The sequence below is a fragment of the Gekko japonicus genome, unplaced genomic scaffold (assembly GCF_001447785.1).
Source record: "Gekko japonicus isolate JY-2015 unplaced genomic scaffold, Gekko_japonicus_V1.1 scaffold890, whole genome shotgun sequence".
Lineage (NCBI taxonomy): Eukaryota > Metazoa > Chordata > Lepidosauria > Squamata > Gekkonidae > Gekko > Gekko japonicus.
The window spans coordinates 339,241-360,903 of NW_015167565.1; the positions used below are offsets into that span (position 1 = coordinate 339,241).

Here is a 21,663-nt window from a genome sequence, read left to right on the forward strand (position 1 = left end):
AGCGGTTTCTGTCAAGAGCTCTCTCAGCCTCACCGACCTCACAGGGTGTCTGTTGTGGGGAGGGGAAGGGAAAGGAGTCTGTAAGCCGCTCTGAGATTCCCTTGGGTAGTGAAGGAGGAGTTATAAATCCAATCTCTTTTCCTTCTTCTTCTATGTGTGTGTTTGTGTGTGGGTTTTTTTTGGCTTTGGTATGTTTGCAAAAAGGGACCCGGATGTTGAACAAATGTCTCCTTTGGAGATCCGAGTCCCTATTTGCAAATAAACCAAAGCAAACCTGTTGGGTTTTGATAGTGAGATATTGAATAAATTGCTATTTAGCAGAGATAATATAGCTTAGCAGAGCTAGAGTAAAATAATTCAGACTCAGAGTCCATATGTGATTAAAATAGAAAGTTTTTACTAAATTCTAGCATGGGGGAGGGTAACTGGGATGAAAATAACAACAGAGCTAAACGGCTACATCCTTACACTACAAAGACAAAACTAGAAGAGAGAGATTATGGCTACTCTTACTTCTTCTTGAGAACAGCAGAGAAAGACGGGAAGAGGAGCCATAAAATGCTAAAACACTTTGACACATTCGTCCCAATCAAACTCCTAGATCAGGGAGAAAATTCCCGGGCTTCTTACAGCTAAAGAACATTGGTTACATGAGAAACATGTCACTTCCTGTGAGTAACATAAACAAACATTTAACCCCAGATATACTGAGTGTTTTCAACTTGTAATACCCAACAAAAACTTTGCTTCCTGGTGCTCTTAGTTAAACTCAGTGACTGGATCAGCAGAAACGGAAAAGGCACCTGTGACTGGATCATGCCGTTTCTTCATTTAGGATGCTTGCATGTCAACTGGATAGCCCAGGCTATCATTAGATCATTGGATCTCGGAAGCTAAGCAGGGTTGGCCTCGGTTAGGATTTGGATGAGAGACCACCAAGGAAGCCCAGGGTTGCTACACAGAGGCAGGCAATGGCAAACCACCTCTGAATGTCTCTTGCCTTGAAAGCCCTACGGGGTCGCCATAAGTCAACTGTGAGTTGACGGCAAAAAAAAGAAAGAAAGAAAGAAAGAAAGAAAGAACGAACGAATGAACGAACGTCATCTGGGTCCTGAAAACAGCTAACAAATCTGATTTTTATTCATTGAAATATTTATATCGCACCTTTCCTTATGGCTCCAGGCAGCCTATACAGTAAAGGTAAAGGTTCCCTTGCTTGAAAGCCAGTCGAATCCGACTGCAGGGGTGCGGTGCTCATCTCTGTTTCAATGCCGAAGAGCCAGTGCTGTCCGAAGACGTTTCCGTGGTTATGTGGCCGGCATGACTAAACACCAAGGTGCACGGAACGCTGTGACCTTCCCACCGAAGTGGTACCTATTTATCTACTTGCAATTTCTTGCTTTCGAACTGCTAGGTTGGCAGGAGCTGGAACCAGAGACGGGCGCTCACTCCATCTGATTTTATTCATTTAAATATTTATATCCCACCTTTCCTTATGGCTCCAGGCAAGAAAGAAAGAAAGAAAGAACGAACGAATGAACGAACGTCATCTGGGTCCTGAAAACAGCTAACAAATCTGATTTTTATTCATTGAAATATTTATATCGCACCTTTCCTTATGGCTCCAGGCAGCCTATACAGTAAAGGTAAAGGTTCCCTTGCTTGAAAGCCAGTCGAATCCGACTGCAGGGGTGCGGTGCTCATCTCTGTTTCAATGCCGAAGAGCCAGTGCTGTCCGAAGACGTTTCCGTGGTTATGTGGCCGGCATGACTAAACACCAAGGTGCACGGAACGCTGTGACCTTCCCACCGAAGTGGTACCTATTTATCTACTTGCAATTTCTTGCTTTCGAACTGCTAGGTTGGCAGGAGCTGGAACCAGAGACGGGCGCTCACTCCATCTGATTTTATTCATTTAAATATTTATATCCCACCTTTCCTTATGGCTCCAGGCAGCCGATAAGTTACACTTAAAAAGGTAAAGGTAAGGGTTCCCTTGCTCGAAAGCCAGTGAATTAAGTGACCATTAAAACATTTCAATTGGAACCAACAGAACGAAATCCCAGATAGTTCCCTCCTCTTAACATGTAAACCTATCAAAACAGAAGTGGTTTGCCATTGTCTGCCTCTGAGCAGTGACTCTGGACTTCCTTGGTGGTCTCCCATCCAAACGCTAACCAGGACCAACCCTGCTTAGCTTCCAGGATCTGACGAGATCACGCTAGCTAGCCTGGGCCATCCCAAGGCTCCCTCTAAGCTGTGGAGTCTTGTGAGCAAAAATGGTACTTCGTGAGTGACTGGCATTAAAGTTGTGAGCGAGCCATTTGGCTGCTGCATCAATTGGAGCCCTCTTTCCTGAGCGAAGACAAAAATGTGTGAGCCGGAGGCTATAAAGCTGTGAGCTAGCTCACACTCACTCAGCTTAGAGGGAACACTGGCTGCCTGTCACCCCTCCGGCTCCTGAGAATTCTCCAACTATGTTCCCACCTGTTTTCTTCTAATCCGTAAGCAAATTGAACGGTGCAGGTGGGCTCTCTGTTCTGCAGGCCCCCTATCTCCTAGTCACCATCTTTTCTGGGCAAGGGAAGGTCGCCACTTCTCCCTGACACAAACTCTGTCCTGTTAATGGGTGCGTGGCAGACAGATACGCAACAGGTGCAGTCGTTCCTGACACAGAAACACAGAAGAAGAAGAAGAAGAAGAAGAAGAAGAAGAAGAAGAAGAAGAAGAAGAAATTGGGGTTATACCCTGCCCTTCACTACCCTAAGGAGTCTCAGAGCGGCTTACAATCTCCTTTCCCTTCCCCTCCCCACAACAGACACCCTGTGAGGTAGAGGTGGGGCTGAGAGAGCTCTGACAGAAACTGCTCTTTTGCAAGGACAGCTCTTATCAGAGCTGCGGCTTGCCCAAGGTCATCCAGCAGGTGCAAGTGGCGGAGTGGGGAATCAAACCTGGTTCTCCCAGATTAGAGTCCATGCACTTGATCACTACACCAAACTGCTTGGTATGAAAAAGATCCTAGGTGCTCCAGGAAGGAGAAGGAGAAGAAGTTGGACCCAGGGGTGTCAAACATGTGGCCCGGGGGCCGGGTAAGGCCCCTGTAGGGCTTTTATCAGGCCCACAGTGGAACTGGCTGTCTTCTGCTTCTTCTTCCAGTTCTGGCGCTGCTGCATCATTGTACGTTTGCAGCTTACAGATACACACCTCAACAGCATACTCAAGATTGCAACAGCACAGACATTTTGATGCAATAATTCAGAGCAAGAGGTGTCCTGGCATCTTTCTCACCTAAGCGCAACTCCGTTTAGGGGTGAAGATAGGATTAGTATCAAAACATTTTGTGTCTGACAAGAATACTATGCCCATCTGATACCGCAGAGGGATTTCGAGGGAGGGAGAGCGGCTCGTCGGGCGTGGCTGTAGTCCGCGGCGGACTCAGCGCTTGCCAACTGACCTTGCTCTGCCATTTCCCTTTCCTGCTTCCCAACCTGCTCCTGTGGACTTCGCCCCTGAGATGTAGGCCAGCAGATGCCTCAGCCCACGGATTTTACCTCATCCTCACTGCTTGTCTTTCTTAACCAAAGCGCTAGAGCGTGGGCGAGGGGTTATAGTGTAGTGGTGTAGTGGTTGAGTGCGCAGTTTGATTCCCCACTCCTCCACTTGCACCTGGCCGGATGACCTTGGGCAAGCCGTAGTTCTGATAAGAGCTGTTCTTGAAAAAGAGCCGTTTCTGTCAGAGCTCTCTCAGCCCCACCTCTACCTCACAGGGTGTCTGTTGTGGGGAGAGGAAGGGAAAGGAGTTTGTACGCCGCTCTGAGACATCTCTGGTTAGTGAAGGGCGGTGTATAAATCAAATCTCCTCCTCCTCCTCTTCTTCTTCTTCCTCCTCCTCTTCTTCTTCTAATAAGTCAATGGGAAGTGAATGTTTTTCATGCGGAAGGTCCCAGGTTCAGTCCCCGGCATCTCCCCTGGACCTTCCCCTCTGGAATCCTGACAAAGAGCAGTGGGTGCAATCACAAAATGGCCACCACAGGAAGCAGCGCCGATAACAAAATGGCTGCCACAGGAGGTGGGGCCAACCACAAAATGTCAGGGATTGAGGTCATACACAACTCTAATAGTAATTCTTCGACGTTTCAGGCAGATGCCCTGTTTAACAGGACACCTTTTAATCTGCACAGCCAATCAGAAGGCCTGCTGGGATGAAGCCCCGCCCACTTTCTAAAACCACTTGCGGGGTGCCAGGAGAGGTGTCGGTAGATGCCAGGGCGCCCACGGATACCACGGTGGGGACCCCTGAAATAAGAGGTTATCTAAATGATGCCTCTTACCATGTTAACTCGGTAGAGAATGCTGATCCCCAGGGTCATGAATGGCTTTGAGAAATCGATCACCTTCTCCCGCTCAGCAGTAATTGTCAGTCCGGCCACCGCCAAATCAGCTTTCTAAAAAGAAGAAGAGTAGAGATTGGATTTATGCCTCGTCCTTCACTCGGAGCCTCAGAGCGGCTTACAAACTTCTCTCCCTTCCCCTCCCCACAACAGACACCCTGTGGGGCTGAGAGAGCTCTTTCCAGAACTGCCCTTGAGAGAACAGCTCTGACAGAACTATGGCTTGCCCAAGATCATCCAGCAGCTGCGAGTGGAGGAGTGGGGAATCAAACCCGGTTCTCTTAGATTAGAGTCCGCGCACTTAACCACTACAAGAAAAAAAAAAAGGAACACAGAAAATCTCAAGAACTCTTCTTAGGTGAGCCTAGGATGGAACGGGTCCTTGCAGGACTCCTTCGTCACAGGCTTAGCTTAGCAAGATGCCTGGCGGAAGATGGTTTTCCAAAGCCTATACTCTTCTTATATGTTGCCAAACGAATACACATATGCAGAAACATACACGTATCACATTCCATCTCACTCTTACCCAGAGGGCGTCAGATCCACATGTTTATACTCTCAGGAATTCAGTGAGGTATGTTCCTCTGAAACACGGGGACTTCCTCAAGGCCATGCGCTGAACTTGGTTGTGCAGCAGGGATCTGATCACAGGTTCCCCCATCATGCACCAGGCTTGTGGCCCTAATGCCTCTGTTGCCAACTGGGTGAGTCACTACAGAGGAACTGCTGGGTCCTAAGTGCTCAAAGCAATTCCTTGCAACAGCCTGTGAGGTGAGTCATACCGAGTAGAGGGGCTTAGGGTGAGAGGGGGGGATTCCCAAGGCCATCCAATGGGTTCTTGGCTGAGATCTGAATGGGAGGTTGCAGCTTATTGGAACACATGAAGCCACAGAGAAGATGCAGCTTGTTATGGACAGCTTTCAGCCAATTTGACTGGAAGTTGTCTGTGAGTACCGTGTGAAGTAGGCCCTGAGGGTGAAAACTGACGCTAAGCCAATACCTAAGTGAAGCTAGAGTAAGTTTGGCTACCATTGTCATCATCCTAGTTTCCAGGGCTATTTTTGGGCAGGAACGCACAGGAACGGAGTTCCGGCTGTCTCCCAAGTTGGCCACGCCCAGCAGGAACTCATTAGCATAATAGGCCACACCCAACAGCAGAAACTCATTAGGATTGGCTACATTAGGGGTGTGTGGCCTAACATGCAAAGGAGTTCCTGCTACAAAAAAAGCCCTGGACCGTTTTGACAACAAACAAGGTAAACAGAATAAGAAGCAAAAGGTGGGTGTGGCTGGATGACCACACTTCTGGTAACATGAGGGTGCGGCCTAATGTGCTAATGAGCTGTGCTGTCAGGGGTGTGGCCTAATATGCTAATATGTTTCTGCTGTTGGGTGTGGCCTATTATGCTAATGAGTTACTACTGGGCTTTCTCTACAAAAAGAGCCCTGCCAGTTTCTATATGGATAAAGGCATTAGGCACCTCCCTTGGGACCTGAAGGACCACCCTTAGAAATTTGGACTGGACCCTCTCAAGGGGGTCATAAGAGGAAGGTGGAGAGCCAAGGGAAGTGCCATAAGACATTTGGGGTATTACTTTCGCTTGGAACAATTTTAGGGCTGCCGGAACAAAGTGCGCCCCCCCCCCTGTATACAAGAACTCGATTATCACATTAGCTGATCTTTCTCCTTGAGCTGCCGTAAAGCTGTTGCCAAATTCTGTGCCGCTTGCTGCTGTATTCGAAAAGCCCGCTGAATCACGTTTTAGTTCTAAGCCCATCTGCTGACCTATATTTTATGTAATATCTATTTGTTGTTACTTTATTTTAACGTATTTTTCATACATTTTTTGTATTTATTCTAGTTGTTTTATTGCTGTAGTCAGAATGTTTTCTAACGTCCGTGTGATTTTGTGGATTTACTGGGTTGATGCCATAATAAACTATACATACACACACATGAAGCTGCCTAATGTCAAGTCAGAGTAGTCAGCCACCCAGCCCAACATGGTGCGTTCTGATGTGGGCTTTCTCGCCACTTGAGATGCCAGGGGTTGAACCTGAAACCTTCTATATGCTAGGGCTGCCAAGCCACGGCGGGGGATCCATGTGTCTTCACAGGATCCCTGCCGTGGGAGACAGCGATACGCGTTGCACCACCGTCGCCAGGATGTGACGCAACGTGTTGCTCTGGCAACGGGACTCCAAACAGCCCCGTTGCCAGAGTGACGCGTAGCATCACATCCTGGCGACGGCGGTGCAATGCGTATCGCTGTCCCCCGCGGCAGGGATCCTGTGAAGATGCACGGATCCCCCGCCGCGGCTTGGCAGCCCTAATATATGCTCAGCTGCTGAGTCACTCTTCCCTTTATGGTCTCAGCCCATGTGTCCTCGAACCGCCAAAGGAACTCATAAAATCTGCCTTCTGCTGAGTCAGACCCTGGGTCTCTTAAGGTCAGCCTTGTCTACTCTGACCGAGAGCCACGCTTCAGGGTTCTCAGGTATCACCCATTACCTAACCTTTTTTAAAGCAGAGATGCTGGATATTGACCCTGGGATCTTCTGCGTGCAAAGCAGGCGTGCTCTACCACCAAGCCACAGTCCCGTCCATTGATCTTTATCACCTCTTCATTTCATATTTGATTGCTTGCGGAGTCTATGGTCATTATCGTGAGCGATGAACCGAAAAAGAAGCTGTTGTTAGGGATGGGTTCAAACCGAACCACGAAGCAAAATTCATCACGAATTTTGCCCTGTTCATGGTTCAAGAACTTCCACAAACTTTTTAAGCAGTTCATGGTTAGAGCAGAAAGCAGGGGCTTAAAGGAACCCCGATTCCCTTTAAAGCCCTGCTTTCTGTTCCCTGTGAAAGCTGCAAAAACAGCTGAGCAGCAGGAGCCGCCTGTTCCCTGCCACTCAGCTGTTTCAAATCCAAACAAGGGGAAAAGACTATTGTCACAGAAGTCCCAAATATACAAATTACACTAGTAGAGAACACTATCCTCCTTTGGAGATAAGACATAAAGTCCATGTACTCAGTGTAACTTGGTAACTTGATAGGAGGAGTCCACATAGTCATAATAACATATTCCAAACAGCCTTTGCAAAGACGCCCATTCTAGATATTTGGAAGATGCATTTCCTTCGACTTCTTCAGTTTGCTGGCTGTGTAAGTGGAACCCGATTTCAGCAATTTCAACAGACCACAAGGTTCATAATGTAAGGAGTGAATTATAGGTTCTTCAAAGGAGGAAATATTGTATCTTGTGCCTTATTATAGTTACAGTATGCATTAATGTCGTTGTTGTGACACCGCCAACTTTATAATTGTTTAATATATTGTTTTGGCAATCTTTGATGGTGTTTTCTACTAGTGGAATTTGTATATTTGGGACTCAGCTGTTTCAGGCTGTCTTGTAGAGTCCCTTTAAAGTTTATGGCAACTGCACAAAATAGCCTGAAACAGCTGTGTGGTGGGGAGCAGGCGCTCTCTGCTGCTCAGCTGTTTTTCAGGCTTTCTTCTGCACTCCATTTAAACTTTAAAGGGACTGCACAAGACAGCCCGAAACAGCTGAGCGGCCACCATCAATGCCGATTCACAGCTTATCTCCAAACAATCAAGTTAAAGTTCAAAGTGTAACTAGCTGTTGCTTATCTATCAGGCTTGCTCATCTACATCACTTGATTTCTCAACCCATCATGGCTTGCAGCTGAAGCTCAACACTTTTCCGGGCTTTCTGCAAACCCCATTTAAAGGGACGGTGGTCCCTTTCGATGGGGTTGTGGGGCCACGAACCAGGAACCACTTTGGTTCGTGAACAGACCTCCTGGTTCATGGCCGAACCACGAACCGCATTTTTTGGATTCGTGCCCATACCTAGCTGTTATTCTGGGTTCATTAAGCTAGAGTAAAGCATTTAGAGCAGCCATCATAACTGTCGATTCATGGGGCTGATCTCTCAGTGCCTCTCCAAACCATGGAGTTAAAGTGCAGATTGTGAACAGCTGTTGCTATTTATCAGGCTTGCTCATCTACATCATGGGAAAGATGCATGGGAAAGAGCAGGTAGAGAAAGAGGTGCTTTTCTCCCTTTCTCACAATACAAGAACTCGTGGGCACTCCATGAATTTGCTGAGCGGTCGGGTTAGAACGGATAAGAGGAAGTACTTCTTCACCCAAAGAGTGATTAACACTTGGAATTCACTGCCACAGGAGGTGGTAGCGGCTACAAGCATGGGCGGCTTCAAAAGGGGATTAGATAAGCATATGGAGCAGAGGTCCATCAGTGGCTATTAGCCACAAGGTATAGATAGGGACTCTGGGGTAAGGGATGCTCTGTCATCTTGATGCTTGGGGGGGGGGCAACAGTGGGAGGGCTTCCAGTCTCCTGGCCCCACTGGTGGATCTCCTGATGGCACTGGTATTTCTGGCCACTGTGTGATACAGAGTGTTGGACTGGATGGGCCTTTGGCCTGATCCAACATTGGCATCTCTTATGTTCTTATGTTCTTATGTTCTTACTTGATTTCTCAGCCTATCATGGCTTGCAGCTGAAGTCCTATGTGGTCTGTCTGGCGGGGTCAGGATTGGCTGACTTCACTCTTCAAAGCACACTGGGGGTGTGCACTTTGGTCCCTGTACAGATGGCTCCCCAAATGATTGGAGGATATGAGTGGGCCCTGCAGGTATAATCCTGGCTCCTCCCTTCTATCCATACATCAAAGGCTGCATAGAGGCATGAGGCGAGATAGCACTAGGGCGATGCGAAAGTACTCTCTGTACTATTTAGGCTGTGATTTTTAAAAAAAAATATTTTGGTTACTGATCAACCATTTTTTTTTGTTTTAACTTTTATTGAACAATATAACCTGATCAGCCATTTCCGTACACAAAGGTGCTCCAAAGCAACGTGCAATTAAAATCAAATGAAACAATTCAAACCAAAGCTCTAAAACCATCAAAGAAGCCCAGGAGTAAAATAATCAACAAACAACACCAGAAAACAGGCAGCGTTCTTTGTCAATACAGCTCGGAAAAGGTCTCCGTTTGGTCCAGAGGGGCTTGCAGGGATGGAGCCATCTCCGCCTCCAGGAAAAGGGAGACTCCCACAATATGGCGGTGATGGCCAGAAAAGCCCTCCTACAGACCCCACACACTCTGATCTCAATTAAGCTGGTTCCTTAGGATAGCACTGTGCATGAACCTCAGAGGACTCATTCACAAGCGCAAAACATTGATCAATGCTGCGGTTCTCAAGGAACAAACATGTACCTATTGTTGGAGAGCCAAGGGTGCCAACAAGGAAGCAAGGAGCCAAGGGTGCCAAGCAAGTAAGCAACCAACCAACCAACCAACCAACCAACCAAGGGTTTTAGCCTTTCCACACAGTCAGTGTTGTGTGGAAAGGCTAAAACCCTTGGTTGGTTGGTTGGTTGGTTGGTTGGTTGGTTGGTTGGTTGGTTGAGCTTAGAAAGAGAACTGGGAGGTACATGACAGAAGCATATGAAATTGTGCCTGGCACAAAGAAAGCAGATAGAACTTCTTCTTCCATGATACTGGAACTCAGGGCCGTTCAAGTAAGTTGCTGGGCATTAGATTCAGGACAGAGAAGATAAAACTACTTCCTCACACAATGCTTAAATAGTTTCTGGAATTCAGTGCCACACGTTGAGATGGCTTTAAAAGGGGATCGGGCACGTTCCTGGAGGAAAGGTCCACCAACGGGTATTAATTCTGATGGCTAGAGAAAACCTCCATGTTCAGAGGCAGTATACCTCTGAATACCAGTTGTTGGGAAGCAACAGTAGGAGAAAGCGACTGCTTTCTTGCTTTTCTTGAGAGTCTTCTGAAAGAGGCTGTGGCTCAGTAGTACAGCATCCGCTTGGCGTGTGCAGAAGGTCCCAGGTTCAATCCCTGGCAGCATCAGGTAAAAAGGTCAGGCGGTAGGTGATGTGAAAGACCTCTGCCAGAGACCCTGGAGAGCTGCTGCCAGTCTGAGTAGACAATACTGACCTCGGTGGACCAAGGGTCTGGTTCAGCATAAGGCAGCTTCATGTGTTCTAGGGAGGGTCTGTGTCTCCATGGTAGAGCATCTGCATGGCATGCAGAAGGTTTCAGGTTCAGTCCCCGGCATCTCCAGGTAAAAAGATCAGGCAGCAGGAGATGTGAAAGGCTTCCGCCTTAGTCCCTGGAGAGGCCCTGCCAGGCTGAATAGACAGTACTGACCTTGACAGACCAGTGATCTGATTTAGTTTCAGGCAGCATCCTGTGTGTTCGTGTGCAATAGGAGGGGCCTTTGGTCTGAGCTAGCAGGACGGCTCTGTCCTCAAACAGCACTTTTGTTCCATGGACAGAACATATTCCCGGGAATCAAAAAGATAACACTGCCAAGGGAATTTGACCCTTTCCTCCACGACGATAATTGTTTATGCAGCGGGATGCTGCCACCACTATCACCAGACAGACCCAGGCGGGCAGTCATGTTGGTCCGAAGCGGCAGAACAAAGTCTGAGTCCCGTGGCACCTTTAAGACCAACAAAGGTTTATTCAAGGTAAGAGGAGGAGGAGGAGGAGGAGGAGGAGGAGAAGAAGGAGGAGGAGGAGAAGAAGGAGAAGAAGGAGGAGAAGAAGAAGAAGAAAAGGAGGAGGAGGAGGAGGAGAAGAAGGAGGAGGAGGAGAAGAAGGAGAAGAAGAGGAGGAGGAGGAGGAGGAGATTGGATTTATACCCCGCCCTTCACTACCCAAAGTAGTCTCAGAGCAGCTTACAAACTCTTTTCCCCTCCCCTCCCCGCAACAGACACCCTGTGAGGGAGGCGGGGCTGAGAGAGCTCTTGACAGAAACTGCTCTTTTTCAAGAACAGCTCTTATCAGAACTACGGCTTGCCCAAGGTCACATCAGCAGGTGCAAGTGGAGGAGTGGGGAGTCAAACCCGGTTCTCCCAGATTAGAGTCCGCGCACTTAACCACGACACCAAACTGGCTTTGTGCCAGTTTGTGTGCAAGCCACACTTCTTCAGATGCAATGAAACGGAAACAGAAATAGCAGTTATACATATAGAGGGCAGGCAGCAAATGTAGCATACATAACAGCATACAAAACAATGAAGATGTCTTTAACAGATTAAAAGAATAACAACCTGAGTTTATACGGCTATTCTCTGTTTTGTGGCGGTGTTTGGGTTCAACTGGGGGGGGGGGACATAGCAAGGAAATAAATGAATACAAAGGATTCTGTTAGTTAACTCCTTGCTTGAGAGGAGATGAATGGAGCGTAACAACAGAGTCTGGGTTTATTACTCTTAACAATTAAGAATGTAATTAAGTATTAATGTGTTTTGGAATGGTAGATTTAAATGTATTTCTTTGGTCTCTCGCGCTACCCAGCCCATCGCCTTACTTCAAAGAAAAAAGATGCTGCAAGGTCGCCGTCCGTGCTTGAGAGAAGAGGGATGGAACCTAATGAAAGACTCTCGCCGTTCCACATTTAAGGATACATCGATCTCCAATTCTCACATATTTATTTCCTTGGTATGCTTTCCCCCGTGAGTTGAGCCCAAACAGATGACAGCCATGTCAGCTAAACTTGTTATGCTTTTGATCTGTTAAAAGCAACGTCATTATTCTGTATGCTAATTTACTGCCTGCCCTCTATATAGAATCATAGAATCAGAGGTGTTGGAAGGGGCCATAGAGGCCATCCAGTCTAACCCCCTGCTCAGTGCAGGATCAGCCGAGAGCATCCCTGGCGAGTGTTTGTCCAGCCGCTGCTTGAAGACTGCCAGGGAGGGGGAGCTCACCACCTCCCTTGGCAGCTGATTCCACTGTTGCACGACTCTGACTGTCAAAAAGTTTTCCCTAAGATCCAGCCGGTACCTTCCCGCAGTTAATTTAAACCCATTATTGCGAGTCCTCTCCTCTGCTGCCGACAGGGACAGCTCCCCGCCCTCCTCCAAGGGACAGCCCTTCACAGAATTCGAGAGAGCCATCATCCTCAACCTCCTCTTCTCCAGACTAAACATCCCCAAGTCCCCCAGCCTTTCCTTGTAGGGCTTGGTCTCCATTTCGGTTTCCGTTTCATTGTATCTGAGGAAGTGGGCATGCCCACAAAAGCTCACACCTTGAATAAACTTTTGTCGGTCTTAAAAGGCGCCACTGGACTCAAAATTTGTTCTACCACCCCCAGAGGAAAAGGACACTGCAGAAGCAACCCCAAATAAATGAGATGCATCTACCCCCAAGCTCACCCGCCAACAGAGGTGGAGACGCTGTATTCCTGATGAGAAATAAGAGCTGTCAACGGCGGCAATGCAAATTAAATTTTTAAAAACTCTTTCCAATTTAATAATCATGTAACACGGATAAGGATTTTAATTTTGAATATGATTTTATTACTTTCGCTCTCTTCTAATGACTCTGAATTGCTTTCTTAAAAAAACAACAACCATGAACAGCATCGTGCCATCTCTCTCTCTCTCAATCTCTCTCGTGCGCATCAGGATGACTTGCAAGGTATGTGGCAGCTGTAGCATTTCGAAAATGGCTTGTAAATAAGCTAACTTAGGCTTTACAACCCCGAGTCGCGTGAACTCCTTGCTAGCGAGAGGCTGGTAGAGAGACCATAAAAGGAGGGATTTATCACCCAGGATTCATAACCCGAGTTGTAAATGTGGCCTGACAGAAATGTTGCACGTGCATCTCGCTGTGCCGGGGACCAGATCCGACCACTATGGCGAGACTTCCATAAAAAGACCGAATCCATCCCATTCTGACAGCGGCCTGCAACCTCCCCCCCAAAAAAAACCTTCACCCAGTTATAAACGGCATTCGGAAAAAGAAGCTATAAAAAGCAGGCGGAGCTGCAGGAGAGAAAACAAAAGCGTCGGCTTGTGGGGATATCTCCTTTATGGCCCCTCTCGGGGAAAAAAAAGTGAAATAAAATAAGAAAAAACTAGACGAGGAGGAAGAAGCTGGCAGTACGCCAGGCCAGCAGAGGGGTCAAGGCGGCCGCATCATTTTTACATTCTGGCAAGTCAAAACTTCGGCTTCTATTCAAGATAACTTCTGAAGTGGAGGCAGCTACAGAAGCCGCCTGGGATTTTCGGCCTTTGAAAGAGGACAAAAGCGGCTCCGCTGAAAGAGAAGAGAAAACCTGTGCACGAATGGAACGACCCAATGTCTCCAGAACTGATACGGATGCTCTTACCTTTAGCCAGTCTTTAATTCTATACAGGCACATTCTGTATGTCCCCCCCCTTCTCAGCAAGCCAGAGGGACATACCCCCAAACAATTTTTTCAAAAAAAGATAACATTCTGTCTTACTATCAGGAAAACTGACCAACTTCCTCGGATTTTCCAACATGTGTCCAGGCTGCAGTGCCCCGGGAAGATCTTAGACACAGGGTATCTGGGGCAGCTGCCCCCGGCCCCAGACTGTGGGGTCCTTAACCAGCCATAGCCCCAAATCCACAACAGAGGGTCAAAGAAGAGGAAGAGCAGGCAGTGGCCATGCTTGCCTGCCTCCTCCACACCCCTGCCTTGCAAGGGGGGGGGGAGTCCTTGCTTGAGCCTGGGGTGGTTTAGGGGGGAGGAGGGGGCAGCAGGGTGGTGGCAGCAGCCCTCTCTGGGGCTCCATCCTGGACTTCTGCCCAGGGTCTTCAAATCACTAAAAGAGCCCCTCACGTTACTGCTCCTCCCGGAATCCTCATCTTGGATCAAAACTGGTGCAAAGCCATTTCCTTGCTATCCTTTCTTCTCAAGCAGGAAACGGTTTAGCTGGAGAAACAGACTGACAGCCCTCCCCCCCACCCCCAACATTCTGAAAGGCTTTTCCCCAAGGATGCCGAGTCCGGGTGTCACATTAAATCCTTATTAGCCCCTGTACACTGAGCAGACGTATCATAAGAATTCTGAAAGGCAGCTCGCCTGTGACTGGAGATTAAAGGAACTATTATTTTTAAGCATCCATTCTGGTGACAACGAAACATTAGCATCCACACACACTTACACACACACACACACGGAGGCCCTGCACAAAGAAATTCCCTTTCATTCCCCTCCCTATGCACATCAGTCAAAAGACCCAGATTTCTCTTCTCCAGGTGAGAAACGATTGTTCTTTGGCAGGGTCAAGATGTCTGCCCCAGTGTTCAGGACAGGAGACCATCTCCTCAGTTGAAGCAGATCAGAACAAGGCAGTGATACACGACAGGGCTTGTGAGACTTTCCGTCAGCCGAGATCCGGGCCCGGGTTGCATCGCGAATGGTACAAAATTCATTAAGGAAGCACGCAAGTGGAATCAAGCACATGAATGGCGGCCGGGCTCTTGGCTCCGACGGATTCGACTGCAGCTGTTAATTACGGGCAGTCCTGCCAAATTTAAGTGTGTTCCCGCAGATTTGCATTGGGAGGGATTCAAACCAAAGCAGGGGTCCATTTGGCGGAGAGCGTGAGCAGAGGCAGAATGAGCGGTTCTAGAAAGTTCGCTCTCAACTTAAAGAGTTCAAGCGGGTGTTTGGCTTCCTCCCGACGTCCTGCTTTGTCAAAGCGGTCTGCCTGTCACGCTGACCTCAGACTTTGTTTGTTGAGTATGCATGACATTTTGGGCGAACGTCCTATTTTTGGTAAATCTATACATCCGGTGCTTTAATTTGACACCTCAGCCGTATCTGCAGAACCATCAATGGTGGGAGACTGACATCTGCACAGGATTTGATTTTTTTACTGTGTACAGTTGTCACAACTGATTCAAAATGGCCCTGAATATTAATGTAAAAGCTATCTGGGAGATGTGAGGTCTGTAGCAGGTTGGCGAACACACATTGGCTGCCTGCAATGTTCCCTCTAAGCTGAGTTAGTGTGAGCCAGCTCACAGTTTTCTAGCCTCCAGCTCACAGATTTTTGTCTTAGCTCAGGGAGGACGGCTCCAGAGCAAACTAATTTACGCAGTAGCCAAACCACTCGCTCACAACTTTAATGCCAGTAGCTCACAAAATAGAATTTTTGCTCACAAGATTCTACAGCTTAGAGGGAACATTGGCTGCCTGTAGGATCTGGAGATTTTTGGAGTAGAGGCAGCCATTCTGTGCAAGGGGATCTGCCCGGGCTTCTGCCACACCTTGGCAAAATTGACTCTGAAAGGTCAGCAGGTTTAGTGAGGGGAGTCGTCGAAATGTGTCCATCTGTCCCGACTCGTAGGCTGCTACATATGTATAATTTTTATTTAGTTATGGGCTCAAGGTTTCGGTCTACGAACAGATTTTTAAAAGAAAAATAAAGTCAAGGGGGAAATTTCGAGAAACGGAAAGCATATATAAGCGGCATCAGTATCGCTACACGTCTTCTAGGCAGGAGGTGGCTGGAATGAGAAGAAAATACTCCCTGCATCCGAGGCTCCCCTGACAGACTGCTGTCTGAAATTAAAAGCATGACCCTACTTGGCCGTCATTAAGTGCCAGTGCTGTCTCCGGTTCAGCGTGCGCGCTCGGAAGATACAGCAGGGCCGTTATTAACTGTGGAGGCCAAAGCCGAATCCCACGAACTCCGCAGTTAGACTGGAAGTGAAAATGTGGGGACGGCATCCCAGAGGAGGATTCTACTACCCTGGGCAGATGAAGCTTGTTCCGGCTCTAATGGAGATGAATGGTCTTTGACAACAGTGGACGATGGCGGCCTTGGCGAGAGAAGACCCGCTAGATGAGATTCCTGCCGCTCTCAGTGCCACCCCCAGGGGCTGTGTTTTGCGCCTGCCCCTTCAGCTGTTCAGGTGCCTTCACGCCAAGCTACAGAAACAGAACTAAACCAAACACCTGGCAGGGTGGGAAAGATTATTTCCTTGGAGGCCAGAGCAGGGGGCGATACTTTCGTAAGTCCCAACCATGCTTGGAAATACTAGAAAGAGAAGTGCGAAGATCAGAGTCGGCACTGCTTTGGCTTGGAAGAGCCACATCGTTCGGGGGCGTACATCTCAGAAGCACAGCTCTGTGTTGTTATGCGACGTTGGCACACAGCAGGGCCATTATTAGCTGTGGAGGTGCTGCAGGTGCGCCTCGTACGGGGGCAATCCAAAAGACATGCCGGCCGCCTCTCTCTGGAGGATGGAATAATGGGATTAATTACTGTATTTACCCAAAAGGAAGGCCATCCTGAACGTAAAAGGAGCCCACTGTAAAAAGGTTGTGCACACAAGGTTTGTTATTACGGTGGTGGTGGAAAGTGCCGTCTAGCTGCAGCCGAATTATGGTGTCCCTGTAGGGTTTTCAAGGGAAGAGATGTTCAGAGGTGGTTTACCATCGCCTGCCTCTGCGTAGAGACCCTGGATCTCCTTGGTGGTCTCCCATCCAAACACTAACCAGGGCCGACCCTGCTTAGCTTCTGAGATGTGACGAGATCGGCCTAGCCTGGGCCATCCAGGACTTATCATTACTGTACATAACAGCGGGTGGGGGGGTTGTAGAAAAAGCCCAGCAGGAACTCATTAGCATAATAGGTCACACCCAACAGCAGGAATTCATTAGCATATTAGGCCACACCCCTGACAGCACAGCTCATTTGCATATTAGGCCACAACCCCATGTTACCAGAAGTGTGGTCATCCAGCAACACCCACCTTTTGCTCCTTATTCTGCTTATCTTGTTTGTTGTCAAAACCCAGGGCTTTTTTTGTAGCAGGGACTCCTTTGCAGGTTTCTGCTGTTGGGTGTGGCCTATTATGCTAATGAGTTCCTGCTGGGTGTGGCCAACTCGGGAGCCAGCCGGAACTCCGTTCCTGTGCGTTCCTGCCCAAAAATAGCCCTGCATAATTGTAACTTGCATGCAAATTTAAGAAAGCCTCCCTCTTTTTCTTGCTGGCACGTGTGTGTATGGGGAAACCTAGTCTTCCTTTCAGGTAAACAGACATGACGGAAATCTACAGAGGCTTGCTGCCACTCCTTGAGAATGACAGGAGTGCTCCATCCATGAGTCTTACCTGCACAATGTCTATTTTGTAGGACCGGCAATAAGCAGCAACACAACTATAAATGAAAGCTTCCCCCCCCCCCCTTTTGGAAGACTTCGTGCAAGTAGAAGCGGGCTTGTAATTCTGGAAACTCCCGTTGGGGCTTGACTTTTAAAATACTGATGCTAAATTGATTGGTAGTTGCTAAATTGAATGAATGAATGTTATTGCTATACTGAATGTACTGAATAGATGTACCTGACAAGGATGTTATAATAGTGCACAATGCACTTTAAAGAATAATAGTTATAAACAGAACACGTTAACTTACAAAAGGTTCTTGCAGTGTATATTTATTCGTTACTTGAAACTCCTTATGCTGTGCCTTATGCGGGGCTATTTTTGGGCAGGAACACACAGGAATGGAGTTCCGGCTGGCTCCTGAGTTGGCCACGCCCAGCAGGAACTCATTAGAATAATAGGCCACACCCCCAACAGAAACTCATTAGGATTGGCTACATTAGGGGTGTGTGGCCTAACATGCAAAGAAGTTCCTGCTACAAACAAGGTAAACAGAATAAGAAGCAAAAGGTGGGTGTGGCTGGACGACCACAGTTCTGGTAACATGGGGTGTGGCCTAATATGCTAATGAGCTGCTATGTCAGGGATGTGGCATAATATGCTAATGAGTTCCTCCTGTTGGGTGTGGCCTATTATGCTAATGAGTTCCTGCTGGGCTTATGCATTCTTAATATGTTTTGTTTTAAGCATAGACCACAACTGCCCTGACTTGGATGGGCCAGGCTAGTCCAATCTCAGGAGCTAAGAAGGGTCAGCCCTGGTTAGTACTTGGACGGGAGACCACCAGGGAAGTCAATAGTTAGTACTTGGATGGGAGGCCACTAGGGAAGCAGAGGGAGGCAATGGCAAACTACCTCTGTTCCTCTCCTGCCTTGAAAAACCCTCTGGCGGTGCCATTAGGCAGCTACAACTTGATGGAAAAACAAACGAGAACGCGCAGGTAAGAACTGGCATAATGTGAATGGGCCTTTGGAGACCCAAGTGCTCCTGTCTGCACGCAGGCCTCGACGGACACCGATTTCGTGGGTTTCCTAGCTAATCAAGTGAACCTTCCAATTAGGCAGATACACATTACAGCCAATGGGATCAACTACTGGAAAAGAAAACGAAATGCCTAGGAATAACAAATGATATGATTAAAAATACAGAAACTACAGACGTTAGAAGACAAATTTAAAAATTTTGTAAAGAAACTGGATGTTACAAGTATGTCTATTAAGGCGCGCAGGGTATGTTCGACACTTCATTTGGGAATTGCCCTCCCGATGCAACTGCCAAAATATTTTTATCAATTGACACTCCCAAAACTGACTTCCTGTTTCGGCGCATTGATGGCGGGTGTGCTCCTCTGAAGCTCCAAAGAGAGCGGCCCGTGACCTGGTAGCAGGGAGGGGGTCTGGCTGGTTCTGGACTCCTCCCGGAGCCCTTGAAGGGGGCTCTCAGCCTGGGGTTCTGGGGGTGCCTGTCCCAAGGCCGAGGCCAAAGGATTGAGACTCCCCCCTGCCCCTATAGGTCCCCACTACTGTGGTATGGAAAGAATTTCTCTTACCTGATGAAGCGGAGTGTAAGTAAGAGGCCAGCCCTCCAAGAAAAAGTGGAAAGGGGGGGGAAGCTACCCACCCCTTGAAAACGGCAAATAAGATTTAAAAGCATCAGAGGGGGCATAAAGTGGCGGCATTTGAGCGGAAGGCTGATCTAAATCAGTACAATGCCGGACGGTTAAGGCGGCAAGATGAATAAACTTCTAAAGACTTAAGTGAACTTTTATAAAAACATTAACAATGTTTTATCGTGCTGAAAAACGGTGAAAGCGAAGATTCAACAAGGAACTGCCAGCTCAACAAATCCGGTTTCCAAACCAGGTGAACTTTGACTTTGCAGGCATGCTGGATACTGCATTGTGACCTCTGGTGGCACAGATGACTAACATCAGCAAGACCTTGGAGTCTTTACAAAAACAGCTAAAAGAATCCAATAAAAGAACAGAGGAAGTTGAAAGCAAGACTAAAGCAATTGACCAAAGACTGGAAGTTGTGCAAAAAGAGAGATCTTCAGATAAAACTCAACTTTTGCAGCTACAAATGGAAAAATCTTCATACGTGTTGAGATTTCAAGGTGTGCCAGAAGACAAATCTGAGTATCTGAAATAAATCCTTAGTGAAGTGCTTGCACCAGTGACAGGCATCAAGGCGGAAGTACTACAAAGCAAAATGGATATGATTCTATGGGACATATTCAGAATTTATTAAGAAAAAAACCCTCTGCCTGGTGAAATATATGTCAGATTCCCTAAGAGATCTATAAGAGATGCAATATTGAAAGCAACATCTGGGACTACACTGAAAGTTAAAGAAGAGGACATCAGAATATTGAAAGACATTCTATTTGAGATAAGGAAGAAGAGAAAACAATACAGGAATTTAACCACCTATTTACGGGAAAATTCCACTACCTACTGATGGATACTACCTGAAGGCTTGATGTTCAACTACAAAGGCAAAAAAGAAAAGATTGACTCTTTTACCAAAGCGAAGCAGTTTTTGGAGAGACATCAAGAACCCAAAAAAGAAACAAAGAACACAGAGGAAGAAGAAGAAGGAGAACTGGACAGTCAGCATGGCTTGGAAAGCCACAAAACATCCGTAGATGGCAGCTCAGAAGTAGAATCTGAATCAGAATTGGGAACGGCAGCAGCCAAATCACCTCGGGACGATAAAGGCAAGAAGAGAGGAAAGAAAGGCAGAAAATAGCTTAAACTTTGGAAGAAATGTTTATATTACATTACATAATCTTGCATTGTCAATCATTTTAATTTTTCGCATATTGAAACAGTAGAATAGAATTTTTATTCTTAACTTGAGTAAGAGAAAAGCTTTGACTTAAGATAATAACTACTATCCTATATGGTCGTTGTATGGGTGTAATTTTAGTTAGTGTGTAGTTTTTGTAGGAGTTATGTAGAAAATAAAAATAAAAAAATTATATATATACGGTATATACATATATATTAAAAAAGACAGTCCCAAAACTAAGAAGAGCTTTTACTTTGGCAAGACTGAACGTTCTTCTCTCGGCAGTTTTGGAGGGCAGATATAATAAAGCATCATACTCTGATCGAACATGCCGATGCTCATCTCATACAATCGAAACCATTGAACATATGATGATGCCCTCTATTCGATGAGTTGAGGGCTAATTTAGTCGCCCCTTTACTTAAAGAGGAGCTGTGGTGGCTCAAGTGGTTAAGACGCTGAACTGCAGGCTGTGGAAGGTCAGTAGTTCAGCAGTTCGAGACCCAAGTTGCCTCATGACGGAGTGAGCTCCCGTCTCTAGTTCCAGCTCCTGCCAAACTAGCAGTTCGAAAGCAAGAAATTGCAAGTAGATAAACAGCGTTCCGTGCGCCTTGGTGTTTAGTCATGCCGGCCACATGACCACGGAAACTTCTTCGGACAGCGCTGGCTCTTCGGTTTGGAAACGGAGATGAGCACTGCAACCCTAGAGTCGAACTCGACTGGCTTTTGAGCAAGGGAACCTTTAACTTTAACTTTACTTAAAGATATGGAACTGCTAAATGTGCGAACCCAGGTGTCGTGGCTACGATTGGACACCCATGATTGTGTCACCCTCTCAGTTGCAAAATTCATAGGCACAATAATCAAATACAGGAGAAGTAATACTGAGTAAGGTCTTTTAAAAAAATTTTCTTTGGTTCTAATTTCTGCTTAAGGTGATAGCCATATGAGCCGTACTAGACAGATAGACAGACAACAGATAAGTGGAGAACAACAACAAAAAGTCATCCCAAGCTACACTTTGGAAAGACTGACTGCACAGCACTCCCTCTCCCACCTTTTCTTGGTCATACTTTTCCCTGGCGGGAGCAAAGACCTGATTGCACCTGCTGTTTTAATCCTAGCCACCCTCCCTACTGAGAGTTGTGATGAGAATGGAAATGACTGGGCGACGGGAAGAGATATCCGGCTTAAGGCTCAGCAGGTGCCAAGAGCCAGGCACCGTCTCTCCCCGATGGTGAGTTCAGAGTCCTCCGATGAGGCGCCTTCTGACTCTCATTACAGTGCATGTCAGGACCCCAAGTTTGACCTACTTCTGCTCCCAGGTTCCAGATGACAGGGGCCGTCCAAACCACGCAGGAAGGGCTTGGAGCAATTTCATGAGATGGGACGATAAACTGGCACTTCCCCCCCCCCCGTTTCTCCAAAATCATGGCCAAAATGTGCTGGAGGAAAAATGCACAGCT

The 21,663-nt window shown here is 47.3% G+C and overlaps 1 protein-coding gene across 1 annotated transcript in view; it reads right to left on the bottom strand.

Moving 5' to 3' along the window:
* Positions 1–21,663, bottom strand: part of GRIK4 (glutamate receptor, ionotropic, kainate 4) — a 311,636-nt gene that overhangs the window by 50,238 nt on the left and 239,735 nt on the right. The window contains exon 15 of the mRNA XM_015413813.1: positions 4,331–4,444. Coding sequence (XP_015269299.1) covers positions 4,331–4,444 — 114 coding nt within the window. The remainder of the gene's footprint in view (positions 1–4,330; positions 4,445–21,663) is intronic.